At 45.5% G+C, this 26,084-nt stretch overlaps 1 protein-coding gene across 2 annotated transcripts in view; it reads left to right on the top strand.

Annotated features, from left to right (window-relative positions):
- Positions 1 to 26,084, top strand: part of LOC142761604 (A-kinase anchor protein 10, mitochondrial-like) — a 76,555-nt gene that overhangs the window by 25,274 nt on the left and 25,197 nt on the right. For both annotated transcript variants that reach the window (XM_075890623.1, XM_075890624.1), the window contains exons 4-8: positions 7,026 to 7,124; positions 10,017 to 10,095; positions 13,167 to 13,290; positions 15,258 to 15,391; positions 22,883 to 23,145. In XM_075890623.1, coding sequence (XP_075746738.1) covers positions 7,026 to 7,124; positions 10,017 to 10,095; positions 13,167 to 13,290; positions 15,258 to 15,391; positions 22,883 to 23,145 — 699 coding nt within the window. The remainder of the gene's footprint in view (positions 1 to 7,025; positions 7,125 to 10,016; positions 10,096 to 13,166; positions 13,291 to 15,257; positions 15,392 to 22,882; positions 23,146 to 26,084) is intronic.

Raw genomic sequence — 26,084 nt, 5'->3', positions numbered from 1 at the left:
TGGCGTCCTCAATACGTTGGAAATAACGGGCAGTATGGCATGCAAGCTTCCTGTACGTAAAAGCCTTCAGTTAGTTCGGAAACTGGGGGAGCCATCCTACATCAGAAGGGGGGGGGAGGCGAGGTGATCTCTCAAAACACAAGTTGAGGGTAGCCGTCCATTTTATTGTAATTTGACTTTTCTAGGCTGAATAACTTTGAACTGCCTGTCCCTATAGCTACCGTTCTTGCTGCACTTACCTCTTGCGCCTTCAGTCTACGCAACCCGCTGATAATACATGTAAAAAAACAAGGTCTTGAAAGCCCTTTAACTTAAATCGCCGCGCAAGCCGGTTCAGAAAAAATTAGTGCACTGCGCAGGCGACAAAAAAACGCTAAAATGGCCCACGAGAGAAAGCACATTGTGTGCGCGACGCACATTGTGCGCAACGATTTTGCAGTTTCTATCTCTGCGTTGTCTCTCAAGTGAAGATTGCCTTGAACGAAAACCTTAAGTGATCTCATGACCTCTCATGCGCGAAGCTGTGTGCAAACTTCGTCTTCTCAGTGCCCCATTAAGAAAAAAAAAAAGGAAAGCTTGGAGGACGGTTGAGCTTCGCCGTCAATAGTATAGTATGCTATAGCGTAATCGGACCCTGTTCGCATCGTCGTTTCAATCTCTACCCTCGCTTCACTTTTCGGCAGCTTATTATGCCTTCAACAGTGCAGACACAGTGTGGAATAAGCGCCCAATCACCCTTGATAATTTATTCTATCATTCACAGAACACGGGCTGTACAAAAGCCCACATATTGCAGCTCGTTAATTACCGTTTCATTCGGCTGTCCACGATAACCCTGCGTACGCACACTGCCAATGAACGTTAACCGCATTCGCAGATCCATAAATAAGGCCCCCTGCAATCGTCAGTGCCCGCACGGAGCCAACGAAGTCTCCACGTGAGCGCGACCCACAGAGGAAGGAAAACATCTCCAAAGATGCGCACAATTTCTGGAATGCAAAACTGTCGTACGCAACGCATTCCATCCGAAGACGAGGCAGAGAAGGGAGGCGCTGTCTCGACGGTCGCGCCGGGCCACAGAACACCTACCAGTGGCCGGGCGGCCCGGGTGGCCGCGGCGCCGACGTGGTGGCGAGGCCCCGGCGCCCGCCTGTCCCGCTAGTGCAGTCAGAAGAGGCTAGGGGCAGTGGAACAAAAGAAGCGGCCGAGTCGTATGGCGTGGCAACGTCTTGGGTTCTGGCGGGTAATCATAGCGGGGGCCGTGTAGTGTACTGAATATGTCGAGAGCGTCTCTATTTGGCGCGCGTGCCTGGTAGCCTACGAAAGCGCGTTTTGAGTGCTTGTAACACATTACTGAGATTCTAAACAATGTCTCAGCGTCTCCTACGCGTCATGGCACACAAATGAATGTGCAGGTGCGTCGTAATTGCGCTGCGTCATTGCCTGTTTGTGGAGCCTACCGACCCTTAAAGAAAGCGACAATTGTTCAGCTCGATTGTTTCTTGAGTAACCTGATTACACGTAACGCTACCTCAATGTTAATATTCATCATCGGCCTGACAACGTCCACTGCAGGACAAAGGCCTCTCCCATGATCCGCCACTCAACTCGGTCCTGTGCTTGCTGCTGCCATTATGTACCCGCGAACTTCCTAATCTCATCTGTCCACCTAACTTACTGTCTCCCCCTAACCCATTTGCTTTCTCTGGAAATCCGATCAGTTATGCTTAATGACCAGCTGTTATCCTGCCTACGCGCTACATGCCCAGCCCATGTCCTTTTCTTCTTCTTGATTTCAACTATGATATACTTAACCCTGGTTTGTTCCCTGATCCACTCTGCTCTCCTCTTGACTCTTAAGGTTACAACTACTATTTTCCTTTCCATCGCTCTCTGCGCCGACCTCAATTTAAGCTGAACCCGCTTTGTAAGCCTCCAGGTTTCTGCTCAGTAGGTAAGTACCGGCAAGAATCAGCTGTTATGTACCTTCGTCTTGAGGGGATAGTGACAATCTATCAGCCATGAGCTGGGAATGCTTGCTGAATCTTCTTCACCCCACTCTTATTCTTCTAGTTACTTTAGTCTCGTGGCTCGGCTCCGCAGGTACTACCTGTCCTAAGTAGACGTATATACCTTTTCCAACTTCAAGTGCACTTGCCACCTATCTTGAAGAGCTGTTTCCTTTCGAGGTTGCTCTTCATTACTTTCGTTTTCTGCCAGTTATTTTGTAGATTCCAAGAGATTCATCCATCCTGCTGTGATGATGATGAGTATGTGAATGTAAAAGTACGTGGGTGAGTGCGCCTGAGTATGGGTAGGCGTAAGTATGAAGGTTAATTCTTATGTGAGTGCGGAGGTGAGTGAGGGCCTATGATCTTGAGCAGGCGTTAATATGAAGGTGAGTGAGTAACTATGAGTCTTAATTGGGGTGCACAAAAAATTGAAGTACAAAAAGGAGACACCTGGACATGGCGCGCTTTCTCGAGGTGTCTTCCTTTTGTACTTCAATTTTTCGCCCACCTCAGTTAAAATGAATTACCAACTCGCCCAGCAGTCCGTGTTTCTCTAAGAGTGTGAGTAGTCGTGAGTATGAACGTCAGCCATGAACAATGAGTGTGAGTAGGCGTGAGTATGAACGTAAGTGACTGTGAGTAGGCGTGAGTATGAACGTGAGGGACTGTGAGTAGGCGTGAGTATAAACATGAGTGAGTACTCATCAGTGTGAGTACTCGTGAGTATGAACATGAGTGAGTACTCACAAGTGTGAGTAGTCGTGAGTATGAAATGAGTGAGTACTCATCAGTGTGAGTATTCGTGAGTATGAACATGAGTGAGGGCCTAGAGTGTGAGTTGGCGTAAGTTTGAACGTGTGTGAGTACTCATGAGTGTGAGTAGGAGTGAGTATGAACGTAAGTACTCTGAGTGTGACAAGAAGTATGAACGTGAGTGAATACTTTGAGTGTGAGAAGGAGTGAGTATGAACGTGAGTGAGTAGGAGTGAGTGTGAGTAGGTGTGAGTATGAACGTGAGTACTTTGAGTCTGAGGAGGAGTGAGTATGAATGTGAGTGAGTAGGAGTGAGTGTGAGTAGGCATGAGTATGAACGTGAGTGAGTACTTTGAGTGTGAGAAGGAGTGAGTATGAACGTGAGTGAGTACTATGAGTGTGACAAGGAGGGAGTATGAACGTTAGTGAGTACTCATGAGTGCGAGTAGGCGTGAGTATGAACGTGAGTGAGGGTCTATGAGTGGGAGTAGACGTGATAGAACGTGAGTGAGGGTGAAGGCTGAAAAAATTGTGGTGAGTGAGTAGTCTCTCAAAGTGCCGACCTATGCACTGAAGTGAAACTTTTTCTTAGTTTTAAAGATGATTTCAACTAGAAAGAACAAGGGTGTGTGGCAGTACTCAAATTCTTTATTGGTCTACACTCGGCAACAGCTTTTCTTGACTAAAGTGTGCAAGCCACGGAACCTAAGTGCATGCTTGCTACCGCGCCATGAAAGAGTGCTTTAGTTTGTTGACATTTTTCTCACTGGCCTTGCTAAAATAAATGCTGTTTTATTTATCATGACTTGAACACTTGTGCAACCTTGAGGTAAAATACAGTTATTGTTTATTTTGCTGGAATACCTTTCTTCTCTTTCCATTTATTGGACAGCACCACTTTTTCAGCACGCCCATTTCCCAAAGTAAACATGGCATCTGTTACGGAGCCAGTCAATGTGTGGCTGCAAACGCGCTGTTTAGTTAGTTCTCCAAGAAAAATATACTAGTATACGGCACGAAAGTGTGCACTGAACCATTCAAATGTTTCTCTCATTCACTTTGTCGTGTATATAGTTTTCTAAGCTCCCCAATGATGTCAGTGAGGAAAACTGAAATCACCTGCAATCTGTCGCACTGCTTGCAGAGCAGCAGGAATGTGTGCAAGCTCCGTCTCCAATGCCTTTGCCCCAATGTCAAGATATGTTCCCGCCTAGTATAGTGTACTTGACTTCATGATGTAAAACCTCAAAATTTAATTTTCTAGAAATTGACATGAAAATAAAAGATGTAACTTGAGTGGGCCAATCTTCATCTTTATGTTTTGGCCAGTAAAAGGATGTTGACAGAAAGGATTGTGAGAGGACGGTTACTTTCACCGTTTCCGAAACAAAAAGGGGCTTATTATGTCATTTATAAGGTTTACTTTAGTAATGAAAACCAACTTGACGGGAAGTAGTGTCCCTGAACAGTTTTTAGGTGGGGGAAGGTGAATTTGTGTAGAAGTCGTGCTCACAGAGAAACTAAAAAGCAGTGATTTCATGAGCATTGATAGGCGCTGAAGACATTATGTTCAATAACCAAGACATACAGTCAGTTTAAGGAGAAGTAAATCGGAAAAAGTGCAACTGTGCAGTTATATTCTTGTGACACCGCACATGTAATGTCATTTGTAGCGTATTACATTCAAAACGAACGTCATTGGGATCTTGCATTTCTCACAGCTATGTGAAATGACATTTGCCATTGATGGCAATGTTTATCGGTAGGCTGCTGTGGTACTAAAAAGTTACAAGTCGCGCATTTAATTTTCGTAGCATTGTCCAGCTAATTCAAAATATACTGTGACCTCATAAAACAGTATCATTGGAAAAAGTTCTCGTGCGTGAGTGTCAAGTCAAGGCACTGGTGTCAAGGCACTAGTGTCAAGCAAGGCACTAGTGTCAAGGCACTAGTGTCAAGTCCGAGTCGGGGAAAGAAACTGTAGCTGCACACATTCCTTCCTCTATCACATTGTACGTTAAAAGTTACCGTAAAGTTAGCAATAACCCTTAATGAACATATGAACATCGTTTACACTTGCTTCAAGATATCGATTTTGTAATCTCTTGTTAAGCGTCTGTTGTTGAGATTAGGCATGTTGCGCTCGCATGAGTTTGGTGAACACATTCAACAAACGAATGTCATTATAGGTCGGAATTTCATTCGCTATGCCAGTGTAGCAGCAACAAAAGTGGCATTAACTCCCTATGTCATTCGCAGCGAAAGGTCATTGACCTAAGAAGTGCTGTGTGACAGGGTTTTTAAACAACAGTTGTGAATTAGTACAGTCTCAACGCAAAAAGATTAGCACAAGTGACAGATAGCCAGTGTGGTAAAACTGCAGTGCACAGGGCTTTTGTACCCAAGCACGCAGGTGGTGAGAGTGCCAAGCACGTTCTATTTTCCGAAGCAGGTGTGGCCAGCAGAAAGCACTTCAACAGATGACTTTCACTGGAAACGATAGCTTGCTTGTTGCTTATTGGTAAAAGCTACACACCAATGTTGCTGTAAATGTGAACTCATTTCTTGGGTTTTTTTTTTTTCCTTCGCTCTAGATAACGGCCAGACAGACCGCTTTTCTACTGACCCCCCCCCCCCCTCTCTTGCCCCAGAGAATAGAATGTGCTTGGCACTCGCTGTCGGAATGCTCGGCACGGGCCGCAATTTTCGCGCTCCGGCCGCAAGTCACTTGTGCTAATCTTTTTCTTTTGTGACTGTATCTAGTTGGAGCCATCACTTATAGTGATAGGTGACCAAGAACAGCTGTTGTATAATTGAATCTTGGGCAGTGCTCCTGTCATGTGAATGTCGCTCAATGCACAATTAATACTGCTCGGCATCGAGCTTATGCATCACTGCTGGCCTATTTGTGCAGGAAGGAGATAGGAAGAAGTTGTGGTCATCAGATTTGATTCTGAGCTTCATTGTAAGAACAGCTCTCTTTGAGAAATCTGAATGGCTTACCTCTTACTTCTTAGCTTCTGGCTGCAGATTGATTGCCGAATGTCAGTTTTCTCTTCCATAATCAATTATGCACCTTCTGCCATCTTTATTGTCCATGTCTTTCTACTTAATTCACTTTGCTCTAACAACTGCTGGTCTCATGGTTAGCCGTATAGGCAGAGCGTATCCCCAGGAGAGGTTCCACACTCAGTCCCCAGACCAAGACAAATTTTATTCAGCTAAGGAGCTTTTTTTTCTGACGAATTTTCACGATTTTCTTAAAGCTTCAGGCTAGAAACATGTGGACATTAGTTTTTCTTTTGATGAACTGTGGGTACTGCCCCGGAAATACCAGTGTCTCACAAATAATTCTTGATCCTGATTGAGCTCTGTCAGTGTCTAAGTTCTTTTATTGCGGTTGGACTACTCACAGAAACAGTTGCGGTCGAGAAATATAATCTGATTTGGGCTCTGTTGCAATAAAAAATGACCGTTTAAGCTGATGTAACATGACAAGTAATCACTCTTACATCTGCAAAATGAAGAACAATCAAAATGCTTGATGCGTAAAAAGACAGGTAGTTGTTTGTATGAACCAACCTGAACACAATTTATTAATGGAGGCTGTTTCGTATATAAAACAAGCAGTTTCAATATTACGAAAACTTGGATTTCCCTTTGTACACCTGTGCTTGCAATTTAATGAGACAACGCAAGGTGTGTTTGAGCTGTGATAAATCTTCGTATGTAACCATCTAATTTGTTGTAAATATAAGTGTTTCACTACAGCTTATTTGTCTCTTCATAGACCTCTGCAATAGGCGTTAATAGTTTTTATGAACACCTTGTTTTCCTGAAAAGAAGGCTAGGATATTATCTGCTGCGCCATTGATAATTTAGCTCATACTCTTTTTTTTGCAATAATGCTGTCAATGTAAGGGATTGTATAAATTCAGCACAATTTGCAAAGAACATGAGTTAAACGGCTTGTTGCACCTCTGTCATTTCAGTATGTCTCTTCAGCATGTAAATTTTTTTTTGCCTGTGAAACACTTGACATGAATCCATGCCAGCTAGTCAACCTTGCACTTCGTACATGAGTACCTTCTTTTCTTTTAGCCAGTGCTATGCTGTCAACTCATAATTGCCTTGTCATGCTACAAAATTTATCGCTTTCTGTGATTACTTTCTATGTGCAAAGGAGTAAACATAACAGTGTGAATTGCTTGTCAGTCTACGTGACCTAGTGGCATCATGCTTTATCATGTCTCTCTGCAGGTCTGGGTCAAGATGCCATGCACATATACAACATGTACATTGCTCAAAACGCACCTCTTCCGATTGGTGTTCCAGATGACCTGCGGTGCCGCATTCAAGGTGAGGCTCAGTCAACGGAATCCTACCTAATAAATTAAAAACCATAATACACATAAGGATATTTTTCAACTTTCTGGGTGGCACAGCTCCACATTTGGCAAAAAATTGTTGAAGTTAAGCTCAGCTTGTTGACGATACTTAGGATTTTGTTTGTATAGTGCCATTAAGCTTCACTTTAAAATAAATAGCTGAGGTTTTGTATTAATATGCAATTACATTATTGCCTATTGTTACTTTAGAAAATATTAGGCAGCAATAAGTTTTGAAATTCTTTATTAGAGTTAAGATGTTTGTCACAGAAGTAGTTAAGCAAAACGAAGGGTTTTGAGAAAGAGACAAATGAAGGGATAAAGGATCGTTTGGAAAATTGGGGGACACTTAAGCTTTGCCTTTAAGATTTGAATGCAATATCGAAATCTGGCCCTTAGTGCGTCCTTCAATCGCTAAGTGCTTATATATTATAATGTTTGTTACACACACACACACATGCCCCACGCATACGCACACAAACATGAGCACACAAGCGCGACGTATCTATAGTAATGCAGTGACTGTGCAGTGTGGCCACTTCCTTCTGCTAGAACGGCACTCTGCTGAAGTCGAGACAGTGCCTCACAGATAGCACGCGCACACACGCATGTGAATGGTACATACAAGTTTTTGATCTAAAGCAAGAGTCCCATGGCCTCCAAGATACACGCCACACACTCACCATCTCGGAGGCTATAGTCTCGTGACTACAAAACTACGTGAAAAAGCGACAAGTAATGGAGGAGGCACACACACAAGCGTAATGTATGTGCGTGTGCCTTCTCTGTTCTGTGCTGCGCTGGCCTTTTTCAACGTAGTTTGATGGCCTCCCAAATGTGCCTACAAATAGCCTAATGGGCTTGTTTTGGTCGTGACGCCTTTCAAACAAAATGCGCTAAGGAGACTCCTTCCGCTACATGGCATTTATGTACGGTAGTGTTTTGTCCCGAATCAGCTGCAAGTAAAATTGTGACTTTGTAGTAGAACACCTGCTTTCCACCCGAACTCCCCGGATTCGATCCTCAATGGGACCAACAATTTTATTCTTTATTTTATTTGCTTCTTTCTCGATTTTTCGCTCAACGCCATTGCCAATGGCGTTAAAAAGTGCCAATGGTACACAAGAAAGTACACAAGTGTCACAGTAGTACACAAGCGTCAGTGGTACACACAAAATGCTGATGGTATACAAGAGTGGAAATGTAGAAGATTTGATGAAGTACATGCACAGATCAGCTTGCTCTCAATATTTTACAAAATGGCCATGAACACAATTTTGAATTGGGTTAGATAAGCACTTGAAGGTAATAAACATGGAGAGATCACTGGTTTCAGGAAGGGATACTCTACGATGGATCACAGCCATGTGGTTCATGAGCAGGGGAATTTCCTCAGTGCTACAAATCTCTTTATATAGATTCAATTTACTAAAGAGAAAAAGGATTTCGAATTGGTATAGACACCCGCTGTATTGTAGGCATTGCATCATGAAAGAGGACTAAACACGCACGTATACTTTAGCTGACATACTAAAACTGCCATCACGCTTCTCGAGTAGACAAACAAAGGAACTATCAGCCTGAAGGATGTCTCAACTAGCAGAGTGCTGCGCGGGACGTGCAGCACAGTCGCAGCGAAAGCTGGAAGAGCGGACCTTCAAAGCCTTTTCTAAACACTTCTTGGGTAACTGCTGTAACCACACTTGCTGGATCCCCACTTTGCCATAAGTAATCATAATTTTTGAGTAGTAGGCCAGCATTCACCATGCTATCCTTCGTCATTCTTCGGAGAAGTGTGGTATCTGCTACACACTTGCTAGGAATTTTGTGCAATCTTCTATGCAGTGGCTGATGACAACAAAGAATTATACTTGAAGTGTGTATGCACCACGGCTAATACGTGATCAAGAACATCATGATGCGATCACAATAAATTGGAAAACTGGAAACATCAAAAACGCTAGGCCAGCAAGCTTTCGCTGTAAAATGCTACTCATGGGGACCGCCAAGATTCGAAGAACCGCAAACCGAGCCGCTGGTTTACAGTATCATAAGAAATCTTGTACCGTCTCCCCACTCTTTTTTTTTTCTTCTGTTTGTTCTTAATGTGGTCAGGACAGTGTTTTCCGTTGTTCTTAGCTCATAGTATGCACTGTTTCATGGAAATACCACTTGGTGTGCTGAAGACAGGTAGTTACAAGAAAAGCAGCTGCTATATCAAAAAATATTTTACAAAATGCTGTATTTGTTCCTTGAAGCACTGCCCTTTTCTGAACTCTGCTCAGAGCTCATCAGTAATAGCCATGCTATGTCCAGAATGTGGGGTGATGAATCAGGCTAGTTGGTGGTAGTTCGCAATCTCTTGCTGCGCTGTGGACGATGAGATGAGGATGAGATGGTGACTTCAAGACAGGTGGTGGGTAGCACCTGTCCTCGAGCTACAGCACTAAAAGTAAAAATATTTGGATGGATGAGAAAAAAAAATCCTGACACATATCTGCAGTGTTTGTGTTGTGATCTTCGTCCTCGTCTCTTCATAAAAGTGTTGCAGTTTCTCAAGAACAAACTACCATTAACTCACTTAAGCTGATGGGGTTGCACGAAGGTGCCATTCTTTTTTAAAGTGCATTAAATCATAGCAGCTCTCTTCACCCATTCTAAACTTAATTTTCAGGTAGGTTTTGGGGGGATTTATTTGTTTTTCAATTGTTCTGGTTGGATCGTCTTGCGCTGCTTTAATTTCTTGAGTTTGCCAAGCCTTTCTGACAGCTTTGGCAGCGGCAACACCTATAAGACAAATCTTGGCCATTAAACCGTTTGTGCCGTGGGTCATGGACTAATCTATTTTCCTGGGGCTTTCCAGATTCTGTGTCTCGAAGCCCAGTTGAGCCGGAATGCTTCTTTGAGGCACAGCAGTTTGCAGTAAACCAAATGGAGAAAGAGTAAGTGCTGGAGTTTTTGTTCGCTTATAACCAGTCTACTAGTTGGTTTGTGTGACAAACCAGTTACCACTAAAATGCAGAAGAAAATTTTTCATCTGTGCAGTACTGTATTGGTGAGCTGTGTAGGAGTTCTTTCAGTCGACTTTACAGTGTGGGTGGGTCATTCCATTGCATGATACTAGTAGCTTTTAAAAGGAAGTTTCTCTCTTAAAGAGTTGTACCGTAAAAACCGTAATATAGGTCAACCCCCCAAACTTTGATTCTCCAGAAAAGAAAATTTAAGAAACCTCAAAGTATCGTGACACACCCTTACCTTGGTAAATACGTGACACAACCAGTTGCACTGTGGTGACATTTCTTTTTATTTGGATACTAATCTTATGTAGCTTTTTTTTGCACACTAACGCCAGAAGACCACAAAGTGCTGTCACTCGGACTCGTCAGAACTTGAGTCTGAATACGTCTGTTTTTCAGTGGTAACACTCCAAAGTGCATCGTCTTCAGTTCCATTCAATGCGTTACTGATAGAGCATTTGCAGAAAGACAGAAGCACACCGCCTCAGCGCAAAGCCCTTCCGCTTCATAAATCGGCACACCCATGATGGTGATCCCTTGAATTGCTCCCTCGTGAGCCCAGAGTCCCATGCTATCTGGAGTTTTCTCATGGATGCACTCCGCTGTTATGGGTAGCGACCTTTCACACAGTTCCTGGACGAATTCGGCGAGTATCGTTTCCAGGTCAGGGTACTCCGCAGTCCATCCATGCAACGATGTTTTTTTTTGTTGTTGTTGTTGTTGCTGCAGGATGTGATGCACTGCTTTTAGCTGCTCCATTTGATATCAGACGCTTTTCTCCAAGGCATCGAACTCCTGTTGTGCTGCCAGGTTTTCGTGCGCTTCGGCATACTCGATAACTTTTTCTTATAGCCTATCGTAAACTGCTGTTGACCACCACTTATTTCTGAAGGAAATGACAAAGAGAAGACAGCAGACTGACAGCAGATAACCGAGGCAAAATGGCATTTCTAGAACACTGTAGGCCTCGCCTAGCCTTGCTCAACAGCACCGTTACTGATGATCACGATGGCAATGAAGGCTTTCAGCTTCGGAGGCCCATTGTTGTGAGACTTCTGCATTTTTTTCTGCCAATGACCAGTATACAAGACGAGGGTCGACTTATCATTGCGCTTTTTTTTTAACTTGACCTATATTCTAGTTATTACAGTACCAGATTTACTCGAATGTAAAGTGAGTTTTTTGTTAGAAGGGCCAGTGTAGGGGCTAGTTAGTTTATTGCACGCTGTCTTTTTTTATTTTTCCTTTTATCCTATACATATCTATCATGGTTTCATCGAATAAACAGTTTTTAGTTTGTGCTCATGTGTGTTCTCATTGTACCTCCGTGTGTCTTTTTTTTGTGTGTGTGTGAAATTTAGCGCGTCGCAAGTGTCAACCGAGTTTTTTTTTTTTTCTTTTTTCTCCCCCCAAGATTTTTGCTATCTGAATTCGACCTATGCATTTGTGTCCAATACCTAAATTCAATTTTTCTGATAAGTGCAATGGTGCATGCACTTCTTTTTTGTTTTACTTTATGTTTTTCCCTGGACTTGATGAAAAGTCGCCCCTCGCGTTTCAACTGTGGTCGCATTACAAACGAATAAATAAGGTATCATCGTAAGAACTACGACAGGAAACAAGAGAGCATGTGCAAACAGCCGTAAACCCCAGTTCAATCAATTATCAGATAGCACGGGGTAGAACAAGGTGGAAAGTGCAGCACTTTTTCAAGAACTGTCATGCTTCTCGTTTTATGATATGCAAAACATATGATGCAAATAATATATTTATGTTGTTGCCCCTGTTTTAGTGCTCACACAAAGCAAAAGGCTTCTTTTCTTTAAATCATGCTATGCTCCTTGTTGATTTTATGTGCTGCACACACATACATAAGTAGATGGAATTGATATTAGTGGCATTTATTAAGCCATGTTTGCTAAGACTAATCTTTGTATATGAGAGTAGATCTTGGCAACACTGTAAAATACCTACGTATACATTGCTCTCTAAGCTTCAAGATGCAATCGTAAAGCAAATAAAGGCTTAGCTTTGGAACTTACCAGACTTAAGGGCATGACGACGTCATAGATTTGAAGCAGATGGAAACCGCGTTCACAGGTGCCGCCACGTTCACTTTTTTTACTGGCACTGAATTCTGCTCCCTTTTACTTGCCCAATGTACGTGCGCAGGCGCTATGATGGCGTTGAGCTGACGACGTGGTGCAGGCGGAGACATATTGAGCAGTGCTGCCAAAGGCCACGTTCCGGGAACTGAAAGGCCAGGTGCATGTAGTGCCATCTCATTTAAATTGTGCAATTCAGCTGCGAAAAATCGTCTTTGGCATACCCCTTTTTACTTGCAAGCAGCCTGCAATGCATAGTCAGCTGCTCTTTATCGGAAATGGCGAGCTGTGCACGCATACATTTAGTGGGACATTTTCCACATCGCCACTGCCACATGTCGCTACAGTGATGGCTGCTAATCCATGCCTTAAGTTTGAGGTTATTCAACACGCACTCGTATGTTGCCGCCACTCGTACTGCTCACGTACATGTAATCATACTGTGGTTCGTGCTCAGACTGGGCTGCAGTGGCATTCACTTTGCCACGTCCCTGGAGTTACCGCAGACTTTTACCTTTAAAAACAAAGCTTGCTATTCCATGTCTTTAGAGGATGTGATTCGTGGTAGTAGTTTGTTGACAATATGATGGTGGTGGGTGCAACAGGATAGCCGTTGAGAAAAGGAAGGCTGCCAAGGTGTTAAGTACACTGACCAGTTGGCACAAGCAATGACTGCATCGAGGTGCAGTGACGAATTGCAGTCAGCACATGTGCCCAAAGGTGGAGTTATACGCCGATGGTAAATCTGCCATGACTGCAGAGTAGATGGAGGGATTCATGTAACCCGATTACATCAAGTGCATGGAATATGCTCACCTTTGTGCAGTCAACTGTTACTGTACTTTATGCAGTATTACTTGAATTATTGATCTTTTTCTGTCCACTTTGTAGCTTGTACCCAAGCTTTCTTAGGAGCCCGTACCACTGCAAACACCAGGTGGACGTGCTCACGAGCGGGAACGTGTCGCTGGCCGACATCTTGTACAATGATTCAGCGCTTTTCTACTTCATGGAGGTGCGTATATGCACAAACTCATGCTCCCATATGGAGATCAACGCACTGTATTGCTTTTCGTAGTCCTCTTAGTAAAACTAATTGTTGGGCTAGTTGTTGCATGCTTATTAAAATATAAAAAAAAATACTTGTATCAAGGAAAGATCGAGACAGAAAAAAAAGGGCTTCCTTTTTTGTTTCGTCACCCAGTCTTTGTTACCCTTTTTTTTTGTATTTCAGCGATCATATTTCTATGTTATGCACAGCCAATGTCATATGAGAACCAACAATATTATTGCCACTTTTTTTTTAACATAATATACGGTCCAACAAGACTCTTAAGTGACACATTTCTGTCATGGAAATGATGTCGAAAAAATGCACACAGACGGCAAAGAAAGAAAGAACACCATCAACAGTAGTCGAACCCACGGCCCCTCAGCACACGACAACAGGTGCCGGGCTAACATCCACTATATTATGGTCACGCACTCGGGAGAGCTTTACAAACGTAACTTTTGTATCTTCACTTTCTCACTCGGCGCTCTTGGTTGGCGAAGTGGTGCTGCCCTCTGGGAGCGATAACGTAAAGTAATGCATCACGACCGTGGCCTCTGTGATTGGCTCCTTCAACGCATCATCATTGTGCCTCTGTCCTCCTTGACGAGTTTCCATTAGGAGAAGTGCAATTTTGTCAACGTCTTATCATATTGCGAGGAAGTGATCTTAGCCCAAGCATCAGCCTCACTCATAGCATTCATCCATGCCTGAAATAGCTCTGCAATGCGCGCTTATCTTCCCTGACTGTAGCACCTCAATCCCTGCTTACGCTCATCCCGAGAAGAATCACAGCTAGACTACAGGGGAGGCACGAAAGTGCAGTGCGTTACCCACAAGTTCGGCATTGGCACTCAATAACTCTTTAACATGCCGCGAGATGGCGGCCTTAACCCACATTTTGCATAGAATCAGTGACTGTCTTTGGGCTGTCACACTTTTTTTTTTCTGATTATGCTCTCACTGTTAACTGCTACAGCTACCATAAGAGTTTGTTTAGTCATTGATCATGAAGATAAGTTGTCGAGATAAAGATGTATCATCAAGCCTCAGCAGGATCCACATTACAGGATGCTATAGCTGCCAAACAACAAAAGACTTTGTGTAAGCTCTCTTATATCAGTCAACAGTAAAAATTAAACTTGTTTTGTGAGGACACATTTTATTTTCGTGTTAAGGCGATTCCTATGACGAAGGGATCGGCCATGTTTTTTTCTCTTCTCTTTAAATGCATGGGAAGAACAAAAAGTGTTCATGTATTCACTACCAGGGCTGTGTAGAATTAAGGGGAAGCATTTATACAAAACAGCTCTTTACGACACAGTGTATTCGCAAAAGAAACACTGTAGATTTAGTAGTGTTGGACATTCCATGTGCACAATGCAGTCGCTCAATAAATTTTTAAAACATTACTATACTTGTAAGCAAGCTTGCTTGAATTTTGGATAGGAAAAGAGAAGTGCATGGCTTAAATCAACCTAGAGACCAAGCTGGTTTCAGAAAGGGGTCCTCCACAATGGATCCCACCATGCATTGAATCGGTTGAGAAATGTGCTATGTTCAGCAAATTGCTCTGTATTACTTTGGTAGACTGTTAAATGCATTCAGCTCAATACATACACGAGCAGTTCTGAGGCAATGTGTTGCCAAGAAACATACATGAATATATTGGCTGTTGTTGCAGACAAAGCATTCTTCTTAGTATGCACAATTGCAGTGGCTACACCACAAGCAGTTCTCATTGTCTTTTCATATGTATTTATCTAGCTGTTGGTCTGATAAGTCATGAACATACTTGAACTTACCCAGCTTTTACGTGTTCTGAAGATATATTTGTGCAATGCCTATAGTGAAGTGCAGCGCAGGTGGGCTTTCACACTGTGCACTCGCTGGCCCCAATGTTCTGTTGATTGTTGCGCTCGGTTGTTCAGTTTATGGAGCAGGAGCAGAGCCGGCACCTGGTGGACTTTCTCCTCATGGCGGATAATTTTAGGAACCAGATGTTGGCCAAGGGAAGCTACAACCCGACTCAGGCCCAGGACGATGCCATGGTCATCTACGACAAGTGAGCTCCGACAGACTACTTGTGCTCTGCTACGCTAGGTTGCAGGCTCAAAGGTGGAGCTATCTAATAATGCGAGCGAATACACTTGTGAATATCGAATTAGGTGGACTTTGTATTGTCTGAAATAAATCCACATAGTACTAGTTAAAGCAGAGTCTCTCTTGTTACACTGTGCTTCATTCAGACTGGGGTCTTAAGGTAAAACTCTAGGTTGAAATTTTGATTGCTAGCTTTGAGACAGCTTACCGAGGTCTGAGTGTATGATTGCCAACATATGCAATGCCTTCTTAATGCCTGTTCAAAATTTGGGTAATGCGGAATAATTCTTAATTTTAACAGTTGTGTGAAATTTTTAATTTACACATTATATTCTTTGCATTTTTTAGCACTTTGGCTTTCTTGAGTGAGACACATTAAACAAATATGGTTGGTGAGAAACTAATGTAGAATAAAAAAGTGGTATAGTGCAACCCCATTAATTTAGTACATTTACTATTTTGCAATGGAATTGTAGGGGATTCAATCATAAGAAGGTGTCCCTGCAGCAGTTTGTTAAAACGGGCAATGTGAAACCTTAGATTATCATGTTGCAGGAAACTCTGACATCCAACTTAACCTTGACCGGTTTCAAAGCGGAGGTTAAAGATAGTGAAAAGGGCAGGCGGCTCGCAACACAGCAGAAGGTTGGCGTATGTTAGGCATGATCTTCACATGGCGGATTGCAGGATTGAATATATAATGGTCGAGGTGATTTTAGGTCGGCAAGGAGCAAGTCAGAGGAGTGTTTACCTGCTTATTTTGTACAGCAGCCCCAGTGACACGAAACAGAGTTTCAAAGCTCTCTTGAGCAAGGCAGCCAATCTCGCTAAGGATGTATCATCGCGTATTGGAGGGGACTTCATGCGCCCTATCATGTGTGGAAATATGTCTATTGCACAACCAAAGCCGAGAAACTATGGCAACAGGCCCTAGACTTAAATTTATCTCTTCGTATCCCACTCGTTGCGGCACGGTGACATGTAGAGATTTGACACCAGATCTTACTTTTGTTCGTGGGGTGGCGGATTCGTCATGGTCAAATTCAAATAAGTCGAGCCAGCTTATAACGAACCTGAGCGTGACGCGGCATCCGTTAACTGTGTCCCAAAGTTCGTAGTAAATGAAACACAGCTTTTGAAAAGAGTTGCGAGTGAAAACACAAACTTCTTTTCCCCAAAAAGTCCATGATGCATGTGTTTCGAAAAACAGAAGTGATAAGGGCGGTCTCGAGTACATTTAAAACGGCAGGGTGATCGTTCACCGAGGCCCGTGGCATTACTGCATGAGGCACTGGCTCCAAAGTTTCGTCGTTCTCGTAATCCAATTCCTCCAAATCGCTCTAGCTACGTACTTCATTCACAATGCCCCAATCCGTGCATGGTTCCGCAGTGTCGGCATCATCATCGGCTGTAATTAAACCATCGCAACAGATGTCCCACCCGCTCTACCAGGTCAGAGTCGACGACACGCGGCCACAAGTCACCGACACAGTTCAAAAGCTTCAGGCTCGGCATCGGGCCCGACGTCAACGAAGTCGGCCTCGCGAAAGCAGTTTCGCGCGCATGTAGCCGTCACCGCCGCCCACAAAATATTCACCATTTCCACAGCTGAATACAGGGACGCCCGAAGCGGCAAGTTAGCTGCCAGGTGGTCAACAGCTACGAGCAAGGACTCCGCAACACGGCTCCTAACGCACGAATTACGCTCAAGCCAAACGGTCACACTTTGGACGTTTTGTTGAGCGGCAGGAAAAGGCGTACTAATCCTCCCGTCGGCCATCATGAAAACACACACACACCAAGAGCGAGCAAGTCGCGCACACGCGACACACATGCCAGAACGCGTGGAACAGCTCTGGGCCCGTATCCAGTCAGAAAACGAAACTAATTCAAGCCAGCGTGGCGGGCGTCGCGGAGCGGTGGAGACAGGCAAAGGGGTTGTTATCAAGAGAGAAGAGCAGACTTGCGAGAGAAGGGCAAGGAGTTGCGATAAAGAGAGGAGAGAATGTGGCGGGAGGGCGACCTTGAAAACCAAAACACGCGGGAAGAAGGCAGGTTGGGTAGCTTACTTGAAAGGTCTGCAAAACTCGCACGTAGAAAAACTTGGAAAGAGTGCATGGCTGCCTGAATGTGTGCGCGCGGCGGTGTTCGAAGAATCGGCGACCGTGGTCAAAAATCGTTTTGTTGTGCCGGCGTGTTCGCATGGCCTCATGAACTTCAATATTTCGCGATTCGTTCCACGCAAAATAACAGCCGTTTTCGCACTTCCGCACGTGCGCGGAAGGCATGCTGAGCTGAGTGCGAAGTGAGCGAAAACAAGTCCTAAACACGAAACGAATCGCAAATTATCAGAGTCAGTGAAATAGCGTACGCGCGTGAACAAGATGCAGACTATCGGATACAGCCGGTGGCCGACGATATTGGCAAATGGTCTGGTCACTCCAGGCCGGGGATGCCAACGACAGTACCAGCGATCAAAAACAGGGTAGATGGCTGACTGGTCTCCGAAAGATCGGTGGCAGTGTGAAAACACGGGCCTCGTCTGGTGATGATGGGTGCTCAGAGTAGCAAGGGGACAAAGGACGGAGGGGAGCATAACAAAAAGCGGTCGGGGAGAGTGGCAACTACAGGGGCGTGGAGGCAGGGTCGGCGTTTAACAATAAGAATGTATGGGCACCTGTGTGATGCCTGATCGGTGGTCGAAATTGGTTTCTGGGAAAGTCGGCAGACCGCTGACTCCGTTCACTGTAACCGATCAGCGGCGCTCGGAGACGTTCGTTGTAAGTGCGATTTTGTGCCATCGAACGTATATTTTCACGGTCACGCGGATATTGTTCATTTTAAGCGAAAGTTTGTTTTAAGCGGGGCCGTTATATGTGGGCTCGACTGTATAGATTTTGGCAGCGATCATTACATACTTAGGATTACTTCAGAGGTGGCTCCTAAAAAGGAGCGAACATTTAAGCTTGTTGACTGGGATGCATTTAGTAAACGGAAAGGACAGAGAAACAAAGATAAGGGGAATGAGTTGACCTTCGAACAGTGAACTAGTCAGCTCAAGAGTGACGTTGAGGCAACCACTAAGGAACTTAAAACAGCTATAGACACAAATCAAATGGATAGTCGTCTGGCACACTTGTTGGAAGCGAAGCAGTCACTGTTGGCGAGATGGAAGGGTCAGTGGTTGAAAAGAAGGCTTAGAAAGTGTATAGCGATGGTTAATAAAGAAATTGAAGACCACTGTCGGGTATTGTGCAAGCAGCAATTGGATGAAGTATGCAATTCTGTGGATGGTGGTACTAAAAGGGGGGGCACCTGGAATTTACTCAGACATTTACTGGATGAGATCGATTCTAAGTCTAATCAGAGGACGGTGATAGGTAAGCTGGTTGATGAGGCATGCCGAAACTCATCAGAGAAAGAGGTGCTGAAGAATTTGGCTGAGAGATACCTTCCACTGCAAACCTGCCAGAATACATCTGACGTCCGTTTGGAATATAGTGAGAATGAGAATATATTTATGGATAAAGAATTTACTGAAAGTGATATAAGGATGGCATTGCAGGATCTTAATAGTCGATCGGCATCAGGGCGGGATAGCATTCTTTAATAAAATGTTGAGGAATTTAGACGAGGGGCCTATTGAGTTCCTTACGCAGGAGATAATTACTTCCTTACGCAGGAGATAATTAGCCGATGGAAGGATGGATCTTTCCCAGAAGAGTGGAAACTTGAGACTACTCTTCTCATACCAAAATTAGGCAAGAGCGTAGGGCTGGAAAATCTCAGACCACTTTCGCTAACATCGTGTTTGGGGAAAGTCGCTGAGCATGTCATTTTAAATAGGCTAACTCGTTATGTTGAGGACAATGGGGTCTTTTCGCACTCGACGATAGGTTTTCGTCCCGGCCTCTCGACTCAAGATGCCATGCTTAGGATTAAGCATCACCTACTTGATCAGCAGACAAGGGATACTAAGGTACTACTTGGACTTGATGTGGAAAAAGCTTTCGACAATATTCGACACTCCTTCATTTTACTGGTGCTGTCAGACTTGAATGTAGGGCAACGGCTTTTTCTCTTTGTTGAGGTTTTCCTTGAGGATAGAAGGACATGTCTCAGGTTGGGGGAGATCTAGTCTTCGGTCTTCAAATAGGGTTGTCATGGTACACCACAAGGATCCGTACTCTCGCCAATGTTGTTCAATCTGGTGATGTCAAAGCTAGCTAACGTACTGGACACTGTTGAGGGTATTGGCTATACTATCTACGCGGACAACGTCACGGTATGAAGTGTTGGTGGTAGTGACGGAGAGCTTGAGGCTAGGCTGCAGGAGGTGGTAACGCTTACGGAAAACTGTTTGGCTCGTATGGGACTCAAGTGCTCCTCTGAAAAGTCAGAGTTGTTAACCTTCAAATCGAAGAAGTTAGGTCGTAGGCCGAAGAATTGGGTAACGGAAGTTGACACTTGCATCACAGTTCGTACTAACAATGGGTCATTGGTACCGAAATTAGATGCTCTTAGGGTCCTTGGTTTTGTAATTGAAGCAAACAGATCGTATAATATAACTATTCAGCGTATTACCAAGAAGACACAGGAGGTCATAAGACTTATCCGAAGGATCTCTAACAGGCATAGAGGATTGGGAGAAGAAGGTGTGATGCGCTTGGTTTACGCATTTATTTTGTGCCATTTTTCATGCGTAACTGCTATGCTAAATTCGAAAAAAGAGGAGAAAGACAAGTTGGAAGCTTTAATTACAAAGGCCGTTAAGGCGGCGCTTGGTTTGCCTGTGAGTACATCAAATGATATGTTGTTGCGGCTGGGTTTGCATAATAGTCTTGATGAAATTGCCGAGGCTCAGCGTATAGCACAGAGAGAGCGATTGCTGGATACGCCAGCCGGTAGGTATATCTTACAGTAATAGGAGAATCGGTGGTGACTCGTGGTGGTGCGTGCCTATATGAGTTAACCATGAACATCAGGGCTAATATCATGGTTCGCCTGTCTCCGGGAAATGTGCACCCTGTGCATAATGTTGGGAGGCGAATGACGACAGCTAGGGCTTTGTTGCGCGAGTCAAAAGATCAGGAGGAAGAGTCCGCGTTTGTTGACCCAGCATGAATTAGCGGCAAAGATGCTTACTCGCTGGTGGTGATAGATGGGAAAGGGCATGTTCGAAATGCCGCTTCCATTTATACGAAAGATCCGGGGGTCGCTGAGCAGGTGGCTATTGCCCTAGCACTCATTGATTCGGAAAGAGTTTTAGTATTTAGTGACTCTCGCTCTTGTTACGCTTGGCCCGGCAATTCGTCTGGGCAGACGCCCTTGTGCGTAAGCCGGCCTACTGGAGAGGCTTTCAACCCCATCGGCACCCAGTCTGCAAGACGCTGTCCGGTAGATGTTCCAGGAAACAGTCGGGTCCAAACGGAAGCTTCACGAGGCAAGCCTTTCGTTGAACGGGCTCGTACAGCGGAAGAACGGCGCCACGGTGGCAGGCCTCCTTAGGACTCAGCTTTTGTCAACTACGTCAGGCCATCTCGGCGCACCGACAGCTCGGAGGCGTGGGAGCGCGTCGAAGAGACCGTTCACCGAAATAGGGCGTTGGGACTGCCTGAAGCTGAAAGTAGCGTGGACCGCTGTTGACCGTCGAGTAAGCAGCCATCTCCCCGGAGGAGTGCAACTTTCCCTCTCGAGACTCTACCTCCTCGCCCTGCGGTGCCTTCAAGGCGCGGGCCAGGTGCCTGTTTGTGTGGTGCGTTCCTAGTACCATTGGACCGTTTCGCCCAGCCGAGTGGCGCAAAATCTGCACCATTTCTGGTGGGTGGACTCCTAAGACTTGGTCCCCTGCTGTGTGGCAAGAGTGATCAGCACTTCCTTCGGACGGCGGTGGCGCTGGGCTATAAAAGCCGAAGCATTTTTGTAAATAGAGCGTAATCGTGCTGAATCATGTGAGTTAAATCATGTAAGCGGAATCTTGTTCGGAATCATGAGCTGTACCTCTGTGTACATATTGCGGGATCTTCTGGATCCCTGTACAGTTTCTTTCCTTCTTCAATAATGTAAATGAACATTTCGTTCTATCTTACGAACGCGTCTCCTCACTGGCGAAGATCAGCTATGCGAAAGATGGCGGGGTGCCAGCTACCCTACAGAGAAACCCGCCGTTCCTGCCATCAACTTGCCCCGCCGCGGTGGTCTAGTGGCTAAGGTACTCGGCTGCTGACTCGCAGGGTGCGGGTTCGCATCCCGGCTGCGGCGGCTGCATTTCCGATGGAGGCGGAAATGTTGTAGGCCCATGTGCTCAGATTTGGGTGCACGTTAAAGAACCTCAGGTGGTCGAAATTTCCGGAGCCCTTCACTACGGTATCTCTCATAATCATATGGTGGTCTTGGGACGTTAAACCTCACATATCATCAATCTGCCATCAACTTGTCCACCCTTAACACTCTGCAATTAAAGCCTTCTCGGGGGGGGGGGGGGGAGTTATTAGCAAACCGGCTTACAGACTGCTGCAGGGTAAGGACATCGCTTCGCACACCATTATTTGGTTTCCGACGCACATGGGGTCAGTGGAGGGAGCCCCACGTAACCTCAACAAGGTGGCGCACAGGGTGGCACGAGGCTTAGTGTGCCGTGCAATTCCTGAGGCGGCTGAATCTTCCGCTCCAGAAATTAGGGACCAGCTATTGACGTACAATATAATCGAACATTATTACTTAGAGTGCAGGGAATTCTCCTTGCCACATTCTAGACTCAACAGGCCACAGGCGGTTACATTAAGACTTCTGCAGATGCGGACGTACCCCAACCCGGTCGTCATGAATAAAGTTAACCCGGACTGTGGGATTTCGATTTATTATAGTAAGTGTGGGGGCTTGCTCAATTTTGAAAACATGCTCTGGCGCTGCTCGGCAATGGCCGGTGTGGCTTCTCACGGTGAAGAGTGGTGGCAACGAATGCTGCACAGTGACGCGCTGGCGGACCAACTCAGGCCTGTCCAGAGGGCCCGTGTGGTGGCAGAGGGGCTTGGCCTCTCTGTCCCGACGTGGGAGCAGCCAGCATCAGTCCTAGACTAATCCTCAGGACTTTAATAAAGTTCTCCATACCATACCAATCCCATTAATTTGAAGTGAAAGCGAATGGGAAATATAATGTAGCTCAGCTTACAGAGGTTAGAATCTCACTTGATTTTGTACTTAGTGCAGCAGTGCATGACATTTATAAACCAGAATTTTGCTTCTGTATGCGTGTCAGATATTTGCAATATTGTACGTCACTGGCCTTGCAATACCATCTACAGGGAAGATTGTTACTGTCAACACTTGGTTCAGCGAAACAAGATGATGAAGTGAGGAAGGTTCATTCTACTCAGAATGGGGGCTGCAGTGTGCTTCAAAATGGTGAAACTTTGTATCTACCAATAATTCGAAGGTGACTGTTTCTGTGCAGGTACTTCTCGCTGCAGGCGACCAGTCCTCTGGGCTTCAGTGATGCGGTGCGGCTGGAAGTGGAGCAGAACATCTGCCGAGAGGAGGGGCCGCTGCCCTCGTGCTTCGACAAGCCTGTCCTGGTGCTCCTGCAGCACCTTGAGAAGAACCACCTCAAGTCCTTCCTGTCCAGCCAGCTGTACGTCAAGTACATCTCCGAGTGCATCGTCACCATCCAGACAGCACAGAGCGACACAGACTCTCTGCGCCGAAAGAAGCGCTCGGGTGAGCATTTGTCAACTAAATTATGTCACAGTTGGATGAAAACATTTTGAAACTCTTCACTATAAAAGCCTAAACTCAACCTGAAAGAAGAACTTTTGTGCCTGCAAGCGGGATTCATTCAAGAGGTTTCCAAAAGATTGCAAGCACTTTTTGCCTATTCACATTCTTGGAAATTAGATCTTAATAGAGCAATTTTGACCTTGTTTGAATAAAATTTCAGGGTCAACTTCAAGCAATGGAAATCATGAAAAATAACTTGCGAGCCCCGTCAATGTGGGTATCTAACGATACTTTTCAGCACAGGTCACAGAGATCGTACAGCAGAGGGCAGGTTGATGCCCATCAATGTTTAGGGCACCATGCAGAGCTTACTGCGTAAGTCAATGATGGCACTGCGGTCACAATTATCAGTAAGCTTTATTGCAACACACAGTGTGGGAAAGCAAGCTTACAATGACCAAGCCTCCGCAGGGGCGTCTGCGCAAGCAGGCGTTTGGTGTGTAGCGACACCATGAACCCGAGCTAACGGGGGGTTTCGGCTCCCTCCCAGGCCTAGTTGTGCATGGCTTTGCCGTGTTCGGGGAAAAGGGGATCCCAGGGGTTGAGCCGATGCCGAGTGATTAGACCTATAAGACCCTCAGGCAGAGGCAACACGCCCCTTTGGCCCTGGCTTCACGTAGACGGCACCCCTGAGCTGACCCGCCCAGGGGAAATTGGCAGTTGCCTTTTCCTATATCTCTCCTCTACATCTTTGTCTTTATCTCTTACTTTTTTATCTATCCTGTCATCGCCTATCTTCCGTTTACTTCCAAATTTCCTGGCAGCAAGGGTTAACCATGTGTAGTTACCCAACCTTGGGTAGTTGTATCTGGTTACAGCGGCGATGTATAAATGGCGCCTTCAAGTGTTCTACCTTGTAGCACCCCCCTGTTGGGCTCGGTGGTGGGTGGTCACTATCGCCGCCGAATATCAAATGCTCCACATGGCAAAATCTTTCCCCCTTCTCAATGATCGTTCCTTGAAAAGGAACCGCACCGATGATAGCTCCAAATCAACCGGAAGCGATTGTGACCACTTCCCACGTTTCTAGTCATACACTCTCTGGCAGATAACGTCTCTGTTGCAGGACTGTCGGTTTTCCTGATAGCTAGAACCCTTGCTACCCTAATAGGCAAAAATTACGACGCAAAGAAACTGTCATCCGGTGATCTTCTTGTTGAAGTAAGCCAGAAACAGCATGCAAACGCTCTCCTGAAACAGAAGCAGTTTGCCCACCTAAATGTGTCCATCACCCCCCACCCCAGTCTTAACACTGCTCAAGGCGTCATTTCACAACGTGATCTGATGCGAGAAGTCAAAGCTGACCTCCTTGAAGGTTTTCGAGAGCAAGGCGTGGTGGCCATCCGTCGGATAACCATCAGGCGAAACAATGAAGTGGTGACGCCTCATATAGTACTAACATTTAACCGCTCTATCCTGCCCGAATCCGTGAAAGCTGCGTTCCTCCACTGCAAAGTCCGCCCCTACATACTAAACCCTAGAAGGTGCTACAAATGCCAGAAATACATGGGTTGAACACCTGTCACAGAAACAAACATGTGCAAAATGTGGTGATCATGAGCACCCAACCGAGAGCTGTACTTTCACGCAAACAGAGTGCCCTAACGGTCACGGGCTGCACGCAGCGTACTCGCGGACATGTGAAATTTTCAAAAAGGAAAAGGAAATCATCCAGATAAAAGTAATGGAAAACATCACATTCTCTGAAGCCCAGAAGAAGGTCTCACTCTTCTCCGTAAGATCGTACGCTGACGCAGCGCGCCGGGAGGCTGGGCGGCGTCTAGCAACGGTGGGCACGCAGTACAGCTTTGCTGATGCGTGCACATCTCGGCCCCCCCTCCCCCCCCCCCCCCACCAAGCAGCCACAGGCTGCACCAATGTTTGAAGTCCCGCAGGCCAACCTCCATGAGACCTCAGAAACAACACACAGAATCTGAATCCCGCAGGTCAACCTCCATGAGACTTCGGGAACGACACAGACAACTGAGAGGGCACCTGTCCCTCTTGAGAAACCCCCATCAGCCTCCGAGTGTCCACAGGGGGCAATAAATGTGACACCGTCGTTCTCAGCATCTCCAATGCTCACGGAATCCCTCCTAGGGAAGCGGAGCCCAATAGAACGCCTCAGAGGGAAGAAACACCCTCCAGTCAAGGCACCTGACAAATGCGGCAAAGTCTGAATAACCCTCCTTCCTTTCTTCACTCTTATAAATGGCTGCCGAGAGTATCACCTACTGCAATTGCCGAGGTCTACCGAAGAACCTGAATGACATTTATGAAATACTTGCGCAACACCAACCTAACATACTTTGCCTGCAGGAAACACACCTAAACTCAACACACACTAACTTTCTAAGAAGATATGGGGTATACCGAAAGGACAGGCATGGCACTGCCCGTTCATCCGGCTGTGTCGCTATCATGGTGCACAAAGCACTCCCGTCTCAAAGCCTCACTCTGGTTTCTGACTTAGAGGCAGTGGCAATACGAACCTTTATCTTTGGACGAATGACAATTGTGTGCTCATTGTATATCCCTCCAGACCTGTCTACTAAAGAGTTTGAAACTCTCGTCGACCAGCTGTCGCAACCATTCCTCCTGGTTGAAGATATTAATGTGGACAACCCCCTATGGGGATGCAGAAGAACAGATTCTCGAGGCTCCCTAATCAGAAACTTCCTCTTGTACTCCGGCTCCTGTAAATTTAACAGAAAAGAACCAACGTACTTCAACGCACCGTGCAACTCATACACAGCTATTGATCTTGCTATCGGCTCTCCTTCACTCATGGCAACCACAGAGTGGGCTGTTATTCATAACCTCCACTGAAGTGATCATTTTTCTGTCTATCTTAAACACACAGGAAGTACAAGTAAGAC

This window comes from Rhipicephalus microplus, chromosome 3 (assembly GCF_043290135.1).
Source record: "Rhipicephalus microplus isolate Deutch F79 chromosome 3, USDA_Rmic, whole genome shotgun sequence".
Lineage (NCBI taxonomy): Eukaryota > Metazoa > Arthropoda > Arachnida > Ixodida > Ixodidae > Rhipicephalus > Rhipicephalus microplus.
This window is presented reverse-complemented; position numbering and strand designations above follow the sequence as displayed.